The 14,540-nt window shown below is 51.1% G+C and overlaps 1 protein-coding gene across 3 annotated transcripts in view; it reads right to left on the reverse strand.

Moving 5' to 3' along the window:
• The window catches only part of RPS6KA2 (ribosomal protein S6 kinase A2), a gene marked incomplete at both ends in the record, with an annotated part of 314,056 nt that extends 309,286 nt beyond the window's left edge, over nucleotides 1-4,770 (reverse strand). For all 3 annotated transcript variants that reach the window (XM_080699904.1, XM_080699903.1, XM_080699902.1), the window contains 2 exons: nucleotides 661-723; nucleotides 4,708-4,770. In XM_080699904.1, the coding sequence (XP_080556030.1) occupies nucleotides 661-723; nucleotides 4,708-4,770 (126 nt within the window). The remainder of the gene's footprint in view (nucleotides 1-660; nucleotides 724-4,707) is intronic.
• Nucleotides 4,771-14,540: the final 9,770 nt, after the last annotated feature.

The following is a 14,540-nucleotide window of genomic DNA, read 5'->3' on the forward strand; positions in this document are numbered from 1 at the left end:
ATCTTTACTCCAGCTCCGTCCCAGCTGTGGAATCTGCTCCTTGGTGTCCACTGTCTCCCTCGTAGATGCGCTGCTCTCACCAAACTAGGCCCCTGGGACGCGGCCAGCAGCAGGCTGCGCTGCCCTCTGGTCACTCACTCTTGGCTAGGACAGACCCTCCCAGCGACCCCTCTGCTCTTTGCCCACTCATCTCTCCATTCCTTCTCACAGCTCCTCCCTGTCCTCCCACACCTGCTGGAAAGACGGTTTCTCTGCAAATGGATCCACCCTCTGGGATCCCGGAGCTCAGGCAACACTCAGAGACCTTCCCGGGGTGGAGCATTAACTCCCTGCTGGTGGGCATCTGTCCCTCCCTCTAGACTCCTGCTGGAAGGGCTCACACTTGCCTGACTGACCATCACATACTATTCCAAGAAAATTAAAAGTCCAAACCAAAACAGTGAAGTTTCACCTTGGCTTGTAGTTTTTCTTCCCGGATGTGACTTTTGCGGTAGTGGATAGATTATGCACATAATATATATCTGTGCGCATGTGTGTTTGTGACTGTACACTGACATGCATTTCACTAAAGTAACTCAACGCCATTAATTCCAAGCTTCCCTCCCCCTCCCCTTCCAGGCTGATCTCCCCAAATAATCATGCAATAGAAAACACAGTTACTTCTTCCACCGCGGCGTCCTCTGAAGCGGGCTCTGGGTCCAGGCCGGGCTCCTCCTCTGTCGTCTGACAACAAAGACAAACATGGACTACGGTTAGCGCTGCGAGGTTCTTGTGAATAGCCTCACGCAGGTTAGCGGGACAGAGGAGGAATGAGGAGGGCGCCTGCCTAGCTCAGCGGGACACCGAGGAATGGCCATCACAGTTTACTTGTGACTGTGTGAAGCGTCCTGCCAGAGACAGGTCCTGGACATAACAGGAGGCAAAAGATGAGGGAGCGCTCACAGCCAAAGCCATAAATCACCATGTCAGTGAGGTGTGCCTAACTTCTAGCACATTCGAAAGGACACCAAGGAGATTTATGCAGCCTCCTGCCAGCAAGGGGCAAGAGATGTGAGCTCAAGTGCCGTTAAGATGGAGACAGCTGCAGCAAAGCGGTGGCAGCCATTCCTACGCGAACAGAGCAAGAACGCAATCTCGGGTTGACACTGGAAGGGTTGTCAGTCACAGGAAAGGCCCCCGTGAAGCAGAGTGTGTGCACGGCACACAGCCTCAGCTGGGCCTCAGGGTCCCCAGAGGCAAGGCCAGGCGCTTCCCAGCACCTGCCGCCTGGGTGTGGGGAAGCTGATGAATGACACCTGTCCCACATCCACACAGCTCCATCCTGCCACAGGCCTCCAGACTGGCTGCTGCCGACACCACTGCTTTGTTTGTTTTATTTTCTCGTGGTCCCAGGGATTGAGCCCAGGCCACCCCACCTCTCAGCTGCACCACAGGCACTTTTAAATTTTAAAACAAGGTCTTGAACATTTACCACATTCTAGCCTTGAACCAGCGATTCTCCCGTCTCCGCCTCCCAAGTGCTGGGGTTAAGGTGTACTCCACCGTGGTCCAGCCTTCATCACTACTGGTAACCTAGCAGCCGTAGATAACATTCACTCTACGAGCCTAACTCCGAGCCACCGGGGAATTATGTTTGATCTGGGTTGTTTGAAATCGGGGCTTTTCTTTTTTCTAATGCACTGTGACATCCCAGAAAGGAAAATCATGCTTGCTCCTCCTAAGAACACAAATGTGTCAGCTAGAGCTCACTGGATGGTTTGCACACTGGCCTTACTCCTCCTCTCTCAGCTTCTCCCAAAGCTCACCCCTGCCGTTAAAACCCTGAGTAAAACAAGGACTGAGAAGTCCTGCTCCGGAGATACGCCTTTCACTTACTGAAACGAACTCCCAAAACACAGCCTGCTTCTCTCTCCAGTGAGATCCTTCAGGAATTTTTCTGGAGGTCCCAGCTTTTAATCAGAAGATGCTTCCTCGTCCGCACACCCCATTCACAGGTGAATAGCCCCCCAAATGCCTCAAAGCACTTTACAAGACCACAGTGACTTTCCCTAGACCGTCCAGTGAATTTCCCTTGGTCTGCGTGCCGAAGCACAGCTGCTTTTAATGGAAAAACCTGCCACGTTCTCTAAGGAGGGCCTGGGACCCTCAGTTCCCTCAGATCAGGGATGGGATATAGGTCCAAGAGGAAACAGGTCAATAAGAAAAGGTAGTTAGGATAAACTAGAAACCAGGACACTGGCTTCCAGCCCCTGGAATAATCCATGTGTTTAAATTTGTGTAAAGGGAATTACCCTCAGAACTATGCTCCATCGCCGACGTTCTTATAAGTGTGCGTGTTTTTCCATGTGAGGGTCTCAGGATGGTTCATCTGGAGTCCAGAGACCACGGGTCTCCATCCAGCTCTGCTTATGTCCTCAATACAAATTATTTTAGCACCACAGAGCATAAACCATGAGGAAATCAGGCCTCACTGCCAAAGCACAGGGATTTCACATTTAGGGGATGAAAGACCCATCAGGAACTCAGGCCCTTAGAATTGATGTGTATGCCTTAATCCTGCAGGGAAGGCTTTGGTTTTAGCGGGCTCCCGGTAACTAGGACTGGAATGCTGCGCCTTCCATGGACACAGTCCACAGGGCTTCCTAGTCTGAAAGCCTCACTCAGGAAGCCTGAGGACAATTGCTTTTGCTTTAGAGGTCAATTCGTACTTGTTCTCTACCTGGTGTTGTGTACGGATCAATCTCAAACACTTTCACAGTTTCTGCCTGGTCTTGGAATGTGAAAGTGCCGTCCAGGGTCATGACACACTTTTATAATAATATGAATCTATTTGTGGCTGGTCTGTTTTCTGTTAACCTTAGAAATGTTTAGCACACGAGCTGCTCCTGAGGGCTTTGGTCTGGTGACAATGTCAAGTCCAGAGTCCCTGCCCTATTCACCCCCGCCCAACCCAGCCCCTCCTCCACTAAGGAGCTCTGTGTCCAGGAGGACTTCCAGCTGAGCCCCGCACCACTAACAAAGAGCAATGGTCCTGATGGGATGGTGCACACCTGTAACTTAGTGCTTGGGAGGCTAAGACAGTAGGGTCGCAGGTTCAAGGCCAGCCTCAGCAACTTGGCGAGGCCCTCTGCAACTTAGCCAGAAATTGTTTCAAATAATAATAAGACTGGGGGGTGTAGCTCAAAGATAGAACACCACTGGGTTCAATCCCCAGTACCAAAACAAAAACAAAAATAGTGTAGTATGGTCCCCAGGGGCTTTTGAGAAGCCATTGGAAGTAAAATGAAGACTTCTGCCTTCATCGTTTGTTCACGCATTAATTCCATTATTAGAAAAATCAAATCCCTCAAAAGAAAGACAAGATGGAACTGAAAAGGCACCCTGACACGCATGGCTTCTCCCAAGGCCTCGGCTTCAGTGCCTGGAGCCACCACAACCGAACACCATCAGTCAGGGTGCGGCCAGCGCCACCCATCCCGCAAGGACCCAAGCGCCCAGCTGTGAACTGCGCTTAGCGTCTGTGCAGGAGACAGACCTGCGAAACCCCAGTACCTACTTCAAATGTTATTTCCTTTCAATGCCCAAAAAAGTACTAAATATTTATCAAGTAAATTCCCTTCTGAAACAGAACCTCTCATTCACTTTAAAGTTATGTTATAGCCGGGCGTGGTGGCGCACGCTTGTAATCCCCACGCTTGGGAGGCAGAGACAGGAGGATCGTGCAGGTTCGAAGCCAGCCACGCGCTGGCTTAGGAGACCCTGTTTCCAAATAAAAATGTAAAAATAGGTCTGGGAGTGTAGCTGGGAGGTAGAAGGGCTTCCAGGAACCCCAGTACCACAAAAAATAAAATAAAATAAAGTTATATGAGTATTTCTGCTATTTAAAATAGGATGTTATTATAAATAAAATTTAAAGTAGTACTGAATTTATAAATATGATGCTGAGTGTGGGGAACAGGGCAGAAGTTAAAGCTCAGATTTGGTGAGGAGTTAGTAAGCGATTAAAATTAGCTATTCTTAAATGCAATTTATGATACTTTCAATGCAGCACATAAATATTTAGGTATAAATATTTAGCAGATGTTAACAACTTTGGGGAACTTTCTCTTCTTGGAAAAAATGTATGTTGATTTCATATAATATTTGAATCCCTGGGGTGGGGGCTTGCAAGTCCCCAGGGAAGCACACGGGTGCACCTGCCGCTCCAGCCAGCCGGGATGCGGGGATGCAGGGATGCACCAGTGACTGTGTTCCTCCTCTTGCCTCTCTCCCTCCAGGCACACCTCTGTGTGACCACGCACCCCTTAAGATGGCACCACCCTGCCTGGTTCTTCGCAGTGTTTGCCCGTGGCTCCGTCCTCCCCGCGCACACAGAGGTCTAGGATTGAGAGCCACTTGTTGAGGGAGAGGCAAACTGATGACACTCCTTTGGAAGCCGACTACTCTGCGAGCCGCCTACTCTAAGCAGGCTCCTGAGGCTGCAGCAGCAGTGCCTTCCTTCTCCTCACTTAGTGTTTACACTACACACGACACCCTGCACCCGCGTGCACACAAGTGTTTCTATACGAGCACATATTGTCACACACCACACACACACACACACACACACACACACACACACATCTATACACGTTAACCCACTCTCACCACTCAGCAGGTGAGAGTCCATCGGGTCGGGGGCTGCGCCTGCGGAGCGCGGGTGCTCACCTCTATCTCCATGGGCTCCACCTCTATCTTTTTCCATAGTTCCAGCAGCTGTGCGATCGGCATTTTGAGAAACTTTCCTTTTCCTCTGATCAAGTATTGAGAGTAAGAAACGAAACAGAGGAAGGCAGGAGCCCCCGGAGCCGCCTGGAGGGATGTCAGAAGGCACGCAGGCCTCAGGAGGCGCGGGCGCGGGCCTGGGCTCGGGGCTCGGGCGCGGGCTCCGACTCTGCCTCAGCTGGTCCTCTGCTGCCAGTTGGCTGGGCTGCGGCTGCGGCGGGAGGATGGAGGCTGCTGGCAGGCGCAGCCTGGTGTCCTGAGTCTGCAGCTCTGTAGCGCCTGCTGCCTTCCCGTGGCCTCCAGTGGTCCCAGCCCCTGCGCTGCCCCCTCCCCTCACTATTTTACCTTAATTGGCTTTAAATGAGGGTGAAAGTTGAGTCTGAGGATGCTGCTGCCATAGAAACCGCATAGCAACCAGGCTGGAAGTGGAGGGGGAGGAGCTGAGTCCTGCCTCCCTCCCTCCCTCCTCAGTGCTGAGACACTCCCCCAGGCCTGGGGCTCCTAGCCAGCCCTCTCCAGCCCCTGGGCTGCAGGGGCTGATGCCAGGGGCAGCCTTCCTGCCTGTGTGCCAGAGAACCCTGTATCCGAAACTGCTGCAGATACGACCTCCCTCCCCGGCCCCCACCCGGGCTGCGGGACAGCCCAGGGAAGAAGCGTCCTGCGATGGAGGGCGGGATTGGGTCTGGAGCTCCCAGCCCGCAGAGGAGACTGACCTGGCAGGGACCCCAGCCCCAGGGCTGCCCTGGGAGAGGGGACTTGCAAAGCAGGGCTGCGGGACTCTAAAAGGACCTTGTTGAGTGCAGCTCCGGATTTCTGGGGGGAGAAATGCTAATTCAAATACTAGGTATCCTGCACATTACCTCATTCAATTTTCTACCTAACACGGGCACTGCAGTCCCACTTCATGGAGAAATTCCTGACGCCCGGAATGTGCGGAGTAGAGGCACCCACGCGGCGCCACCTGAAAGACCGCGTCCCCTGACTCACGCTGATCTCAGCTTCCCTGGAGGGACGCTGAAGGACCACGTCCTGGGGGACATTTTCCGGGTCTGAATTGCCTTCTTGGGGGAGAGGGACTCTTTCGTCTCCCTCCATTTCTTTTGTGGGGGCAAGAGGCGTATGCTTGTGAAAATACAGTCACCTAAGTGCTGGTCCTGGAGGATTTGGGGTCCCTCACTTGGGAAACAGTGTTAAAGTCTAATGCAATTTGATTTCCATCTGGGAGGAAATGTATTCATTTCTATAGCAAATGTCTTTATTTTTGAGAAAAAAAAATCTCAGAAAATGGCTTACTGGTTCTAAAAAGTACTAGTCCCCTTTGTCTTTTTCATTTTTAAAAAATTTTCAAGAAATCTGGTAATATAATTTATTAGCAAAACATACAAAAAGCCTGATCTCAGATATTTCTGATACCATAGCAAAATGAAACCGCAGGTCTGAAGTTGATGGAGGGGTTCAGTACTTAGGGCTGATTTATATCTTTCTGCAAAACGAGGCCAGGAGGACCTTGAAAATTAAGAGGAAATACCAGCAAAGCTTGAATGGAAAGATAGGAGAGGAGGAAGACAGAACTTGATTAATGAGGGTCTACATCCCATTATGTGTAAAATTATGAATATGACATGGTTATCCTGGACAATCATTGGTGGGAGGGGGGAAGGGAAAACAGGGGCGGGGGTGGGAGAGGGCACCAAGTATAGTTTAAATGTATACCACTTATGTTCAATTAAAAATATATTTTTTCTCAAAAGAGAATATATTTCTTAAAAATAAAAAAATTAAAAATTTTAAAAAATAAAAAGGACAAGTTTATCATTCGTTTTCGGGCAGAGCCGTGATGGTTTCCAGTATTCTAGCCATACAAGGCACCTCGGTGCCACGCGGCCACAGGTCAGTGACAGCAGAATGGAGGGCTTTCACTCTAATAAAGCCAGGAAAGGTACATCAGAAAGCATGAAGAGGGTGCAGTCGGATGGACTGGGTGAAATGGGATTTCTTGGTGTGCCTTTGCAAGCCTACACTTTCTGGAACCTTCCACAGGTGCTCTGATACCGGCAGACTGAGAAAACACTGGTCCTTTCCTTTGAGGAAGGAAATAAGGAGGAAAAGAACTTTGCACGTGCCCTCTTCTGAGTGGCCACACTCCCTAAGGAACATGAGGGTCCCAAGCCTCCTGAGTGTCTGGGTTGAAAGCCTCCACAGAATTAGCTGTCAACAAACACAAAAGGGCTGCTTTGCTGCAAGGACAGGTCATAGTGCAGCATGTCTCTTTCCAAGCTATGCAGATGTGACGTTAGTTCAAGGGCCGGACCTCACCCGGGTGTTGTGCAGGTGGGAAACAGTGATGCCATGACCAGGAGCCCTGGACCTGCATGTCCACACTCAGCTCACTCTGCGCCTCCTGGAACAACACCCTTTTAGAGCACAGAGGACACTTATTCAAAAGCAGACCGCCACCACTCTCCCCGCCCTGGGTGGCATCCACAGAATGCGGTGCGTGCCTGCTAGATTGAAGATGGAAGGGACCTGAAGCAGGCTGCCCAGGACCCAAAGAAAATACAAGAGAACTCTCAAGAGGAAATACCGGTCCAGGAAAAAAACCAGCCCCATTATAAAGCTTCCATTAGAAAGATGAACACGTAGAGAAAAGAGGGAGCCATTCTTCTGAAAGAAAATAACTACTGCATCTGAATACCAAGAGGCCAAGGATTCCAGAAATGGACTGAAAAAGCAAGGTGTGTTGATAAGGAGAACTCAAACAAAAAAAGCTCAAAAAAGAAATGACAGCTCGGTCCCAGGAAAACTCAACCCACTCTCCGACAGGAACGCCATCTTCAAACACTGACTTCCAAGAGACCCACCCGCAAGCGTCCATTTCCAGGAACAAGCCGCTGAAGCATCCTTGTGGAGAATTGGCCTGTAATGAGCCAGCCCTGCGGATGGAAGCCATAAGACTTGCTGCAGAGGCCCAGGCCACGGTCATGTGACGCCAGAGATGAGCCCTGAGGAGCTCAGAACTGGCCCAAGCCACCCCCACAGAGCTCTCCTGAGCCCGGGACAGAGCCGCTGGGTGCGTGCCCTCAGACCTTCCAAAGTACCTCATTTCTCTCAGAAGGAAGGAAGAGGAGGAGGCAGGTCAGGAGGACCTCAGGAGCCGCTGCAGCCCTGGATTCCAAGGGACCGGAGCTGCCTCCTCCCCCAGCCTGCACTGGTCCCAGAGCTCCATTTCTCCGACTGCGTGAAGGAGCGGTGTGTGGTGTGACCGTGTGCCTGAATGGTGAGACCCTTGTCCACTGCTGACCTGGACAGACTCTTCCAAGACCCATTGCTTTTATCCAGCATGGTCCCACTGTGCAGGTTAGGAGTTGGTAAAATAAAAGGATCCCTGGTCCTAGTGGAGTGGCCGCTTGCCCTGCTACTTGACCCTCTGGGGCATCATGGAATTGTCCAGAAGCCTCAGAACCAGACTCATTTGAACAGGAGATGCATTGCTCCTTGTCACCTGCCAACTCTGTGCCCTGGCCCCAACCCTCAGAGCACCTGGCACGGAATCAGGACCTGTGCAGCTATAATTAGCTAAGTCGAGGCCAAGCTGGAGCTGGTAGGTCTCTCTCCCGGGGTGACTGGTGTCCTTACACAAAGGAGAGCGTAGACCCAGACCCACTCACAGACAGACGTCATGTGGAGACGGAGTCCTGCTGTCAAGAACTAAACCAGAAGCCTGCCCTCAAAGGGAGCACCACCAGGCTGCACAACCACGGCCTCCTGGCCTCCATGCTGGGGCGAGGCCACTCGCTCGTGGTACCTCATTAGGTCAGTCCCTGAGTGTGGCATACCCCTCGGGGGATGCAGAGAGACCATAACAAGAAACCAGAAAGCACCGTGATTGCATAGTGATGTGGACCCAGGACTCCAGAATCAAGTTGGTGCGGAGAGACCCTGCACTGACCTCTGCCCTCGCACAGGGGTGTCGTCTGAGCTGGCCACTGTCACGCTCCGCAGCAGCTTGCAGAGGCTTCCAGAGACCATGTCATCTCCCAGCCGTCTGCAGTTAGGCCCAGAAAGACACAATAGACACTCGGGATGCAAACCAGCCCCTACAGAATAGAGCGAAGCCTCGTTCCCAACACAACAGAGTCGCGGCAGGTGGAACAGAGCAACAGCTTTTTTTTCTAAAGAAATTATTCACAAGGAACGAAAAAAGACTGAGCACAGAGTAAACAGCCTTTCTTTATCATGAAAGGCAAATTATAAGCTAGGGGAAGGTTTTAAAGGAAGAGCTTGCTGTTTTCAACTAATATTTTCTTCAAACTGGAAAGAAAAGTCATGGTGACCCAATTTGCCCACATCCCCAGGCTCCGGGGTGTTCCTATGGGCAGGGAAGGCGTCCCGCCCGTCTGCCCGGGGTGGCAACACGGCTCTGGGCAAATGCTCTGGTTCAAGGTGTGCGTGTCCTACTTAAGGAGGAACACACTCGAGACAAAAGGAGCCGCGACGGGCAGCTGCCTCCCTCTTCCGTTCCCATCTTACTTGCCCAAGTATGTTTCAGGAGTTAGCACGAGCTCATGAAAAAACAAAATGCTACCCGGTGTTTACCAGCCCGCGGGGTGGAGCCCTGCTAACTTGCTGGCCCTGCAGGGAGGGGAAGACAAGCTGTATACTCTTACCTAATGCAGCACAGGGAGCAGTTAACTATCAATTAAGTAATTCCCAGGGACTTATCTAATTTAGCATCAAGCCAAACATACTTGTTCTGAAATTGGTTTCCGCTTTCATAAAGCTAATCCTATAGCCGTGCAGCTAATGCAACGTAGACAGACCATCACCTGGAAGAGTCCGCCTTCGCGGTCCCCAAGGCCACCCCAAAGGAGTCGGCACCGCACTGCCAAGCACTTCCGTTGGGATGTGTGTGAGGAACACGGCCTTCAACACATCTGTAAAGCAAAATAGAGCTCCAGGTGTGTTTTAAAATGTATTCTCTAAGCTGGGTTCGGTGGCGCACACCTGTCTTACCAGTACTTGGGAGATTGAGACATGAGGATCAGAGGTTTGAGGCCAGCCTCCGCAACTTAGGAGACCCCACTTCAAAGTACAAAACAAGGGCTGGGGGCGCACCCAGACGTAGAATGCTTCCCGCCTCTGGGTTTAATTCCCAGGGTCAAATAGAGAAGGAAAGAAGGGCCTTTAGTTATCAGGCGAAGAAAGGAAGAGGGCAAGAAACGGACACACAAAAATGAAGAACTTAAATGCCGTCTCCAAGACCGCCAGTGCTCAGGCTTGGGAGAGACCGGAACCGCCTCTCACGGTGGCTGGTACGTGCAGAGGAAATTAAATATCCGCACAGATGGGTAAATCTCTCAAAACCACAGTAGTTACTTTCTAAGGACATAAATAATCACCAAAAGGCTGGAATTGACCAGAATCTTCCAAATACTCTCTGGAGCCAGTGGTCTGCTCCGGCGACAGTTTTGAGGTGTGTTAGCACGTGTGCAGAGGACGGAGAACGACAGTGGTCGGGGTTCTCCTTCGCGGGAGGGAGGGGAAGGAGAAGGTTGAGCTGCGGCTCGCCATTTGAGTCCACCAACGAGCTGGGGTTCTGGAGAAACTCCAGCGGGAAACGGGACACCTGCCTGCACAGACAGACCCCAGTAGAGCTCCCAGAAGCCCACGCCAACACCGCTTCTCCTGCGTGCAGGGCTGGCCGTGTGTGTGTGTGTGTGTGTGTGTTTACTTTTTACTTTACACTGAGACATAAAATGCAAAAATTATACCTACTGATGAGGCTCCATTTGTGTTTCAACACATGTAGATAATGTCTAATGCTTAAATCAGATCAAATATACTTAGCCCCTGAAACTTTTATCACTTCTTTATGATAAAAACCGCCAAAACCTTTTCTTGTAGCTTTGTGAAATGCACAGCATGTCACCGCTCCGGCTGCGGGTTTCCTTGGTTCTGTTTTTACGCTCTTCACTTTCATCCCTACGTCTGGTTCTTTAAGAAGCAGCAGGTTGCTGCTTGCTTACCTTGACAGTGGAGTTCTAGAACAGACTGAGCGGCCAGCCTTGACGCAGTCTTCAGGAGAAGCTTTTATTCTTTCCTTTCTCCCATGGAGCGTTTATATTCAGGGGTGACTAGACTGGAAAAATGATGGACATGACTGTTTCTGCACCTGTTTCTTGAGATATGAAAAGAACTCTACAAAGCAAAAACAAAGGTAAGCCTTGAAACAGGCCTTGAAAGAGTGTCCCCTAAACACAGGAACGTTTGACATTTGCGAGGGCTGAGCTATCAGAGACAGGGACCCCACCGCATCTACCTCCCACGTCTGAATGGCCCACGCTTGATCTCCCCAAAGTGTTTTGGGGGTAGAAGAATAGTTTCAAATGGAAATTCTGTCAAAATGAGCACTGAATATATTAATGAGAACACTGGTAAAGGAATACTCACGCAGGGCATTCTTTAAATACCGACCTGTAGGACTGTTTCTTGAGAGTAGTTCAACTTAACCTGGAGTCCTGACGCACTTTAAGGGAGACAGACTTCTTGCAAGGTGTCCTCCTTTGTGAAAAGGAGACCTCTATTCCTTTCAAATACTTCTTTTCCCCAGAATGTACCTTCAGATTGCGTGTCTCTTGCTGAGACACTGCTTGCCCCCCACCGAGTCTCCCAGGGACCCTGCACGCCCAGGGAAAGGCTGTGGCGTGTGCCCATATGGCAGGTGCCCCGCGCCCACAGAGGCTGCTGGGCCGGCGGCTCTTCCCTGGGGTCGTTCACCCCGGGTAGAAGTGGGTCTGGATTCCCAGCAGCAGGCCCTTGCCCTCTCCTGGGTGGACGCCATACTCCACGCCTGCCAAAGCACCCAGCCGGGTCTGGACTAGGTTCCCTGCTCTGGGCCTGAGAAGCAGCTGGCCCTAAAGGGAGCAGATGCACGGGCAGTGAGTAGCCGGCTGGGCCCCACTCTGTAGTCACCGCAAAACTGTGCAGGGACACCTCCTGAAGGTCCCCAGGAGTTTGGGGCTCCTCGTAGAGTCCGATTAGCTCCTGCACACCTCCATTCACGGGCTGAGCTTCCGCCCACGGGAGTAACCGAGCGAGGCGTCCCTCCTGGTAGACCTCGGCTTGGAGTGACCTCCATTCAGGCTTCTGGTGTTAAAGCACACTTAGGCTAACGCTGCCTCCAGCCACAGCGAGCTGCTGTGTCGCCTGCCCTGTAAACCACAGCACAGTTCCCAGCGCATTCGGGTAACAGATAGTTGGGTCTTCACCAATCATGGCGGCCGAGCTGCAGCCAATGGTCTGCCCATTGCCCAGACCTGCCCAACAGAAAGTGCCTGTCCCGCCCCTCTGGGCGGGCCTCTGGGGCTCCACCTGAGGCCACCTGCCCTAGATTCAAAGAGACTCAAGGTCTTTTGGTTCCAATCGGTGTCTTGGATAAGAGAGTAATCCTGGAGCTGCGGAAGTCCGAACGCCCTGGCCATGAAGGACAGCACCTTCACAGTTTTTCCAGATGTTGCGTTGCATCCTCAGCGCGCATGTCCAGGATGTAGATAAGCCTGGTGCAGTTATCGAAGCGAATGTCTCGCCTTGTGGAAGCTGAGCGGCTTGGAGGAGTCGGGGTCGGAGCAGAGCATCAGTTTCTGCCAGAGGTTTCCCTTGGTTGTGCGTTTCCGCAGACCTGAATTCCTTTCTTATAAAATACAGAAGCACTGGATGTCTAAAACAAGCCGAATTAGACATCTGATTTGTTTATTTCATCCAGTCTGGCTTGATTTCCTTCAACCCCCCCATCCCCCTTTTTCATGGTTGGAATACGCTTTTCTTGTCCACAGCTGATTACCCAGCCTTTTAGACAGCTCTCTGCCAGCTGAGAAGACTTTTTTCTTCTTCAGTATAAATAGATGTTTTCTGATTGGAGCTTGTGGAAGTTTCTCTGTATTGTTGGATGCTGAGTCTTCAGGACGAATCTTTGCTCTTTCTCAAGATACATTTTCTAAGTGTACTCTGAGAAGCTCGAACAGGGAGAAGCAATAGACAGATAAATAGATGCTGTTTTCACCCTGGACCAGGTGTCACTGATTCTCTGATGGACGAGATTGGAGAAACTGGGCGGTGTGGGGCACAGAGAGGAAGGAGGTGGCCAGCTTGAGGCTGAGACCCAGGAGACCACGAGCAGGAGACATAGGACGCAGAGCACCACGGCCCTCCCAGACTTCATCAACGCAGAGCCTTCAGGCCTCGGGTGGAGTGAATATGAACTCACTAGACCAGTCACATACCAACAGGGAACTGGGCTCCCTGGAGCCAGAGCGAGGGCAGAGAGCCGGGCTGCCTTCCCCACTGTCACGCGCTACACCGCTCCCCACCCTGCATCTCATACAGGGAAGCCATCCCTGGAGTGCACCCACTGACCGTCAGCACCCACCCTCCTCCATCAGTCCGGACCCTTCACACATGTTCTGTGTATCTGTTGGCATTCAGTGAGGACACGTGGGCAGATCTGCTTTTAGAAAGGGCTGAGACAGCTCTTTTCATAATTATTGACAAGGGGATGTGGCTCAAATAAAATGAAATTAATAATATATTGCCTCCTAAAAGGCCCTCTCTTATTTTTAACTTTTGTAGATGGTCTGTGTTTCATGGCTTGGCCACATGCCCAGGTTCCCTTGCACATGGTCTGGGTATAAAAATCTGAATGAAACAGATAAAAATCTCTGGCCAGGTTTTACATCAATAGGAGACCACGGAAAAAAATAAGTAGTACTTGGGAGGCTAAGACAGAAGGATCGCAAGTTCGAGGCTAGCCTCTTTTACTTCATAAGGCCCTGTTTCAAAATTTAAAAAATAAATAAAAAGGGCTGGGGACTTAGCTCAGCAGTAGAGCTCAATCCCCAGTACCTTCCACCATCACCCCACCCCAAATTAGTAGCTACTGAGTTACACTGTGGTGGAGGAGACTGGAGTGGGGAGCCAGGCCGGGTGATGTTTTAGCTAGAACGGCCATGGGGGAGGCTCGCTGGGAAGGACAGTGAAGGAAGGCCTGGAGCTCACGGGGGAACTTGGCCCAGCACCAAGGCCCAGGCAGGCAACCGTGAGTGGTGGACAGCAAGCGGAAGCTGAACAAGGAGGACCACTCAGAGAGCATGCTCAGAAGGAAGGTATGCCCTGTAAACACAGCGTCTTCAAAACTGTCCTTATCTTAAAGCAGCGTAAGCTCTTTCCCATCTTTTAAATCATAACCTAGTAAAATATCTTCCAACACTTGCTCAGTCCTCAAATTATTTTCGGTTTCCGTACAGTGGTCCATTGTGTGGACACACCTCGTTGTATAGAATCCTTCCCTGTAGGCGAAACTTTAGCTTCAGTAAATATTTCTGTACCCAAAGTTTCATTGTACGCTTTGGGCAAACTCCCAGATGTCAGCCTGCTAGGTAGAGGCATGAACACGCTGTGCTTCTCATCATGGGTGACAATTGCATCTCCTTAATGCAGGGCTCATCTTTCAAAGAGGGAGAGTGAGCCTGGCTTTGGTGATGATTTTCAGAGTGGCCTGAAAGCTCTTCCCAACCAAACACACTCTCCATCTGGGACGCTGTCATGAAAGCACACATGGCATTGCAGGGCGAGGCACTGAGCCGAGACGTGGGGACACACACGCTAAAGATGGTGCTTTCAACCTTTTCAGGTCCAAATCCAGGTGCTACTCATAACTTAATAAGCAAAAGTTCAACCACCCCCAAAAGAACAGAAAGAATAAGGACAACACCTGCTGCCTC

The sequence above is a fragment of the Muscardinus avellanarius genome (genome assembly GCF_963383645.1).
Source record: "Muscardinus avellanarius genome assembly, chromosome: 8".
NCBI lineage: Eukaryota > Metazoa > Chordata > Mammalia > Rodentia > Gliridae > Muscardinus > Muscardinus avellanarius.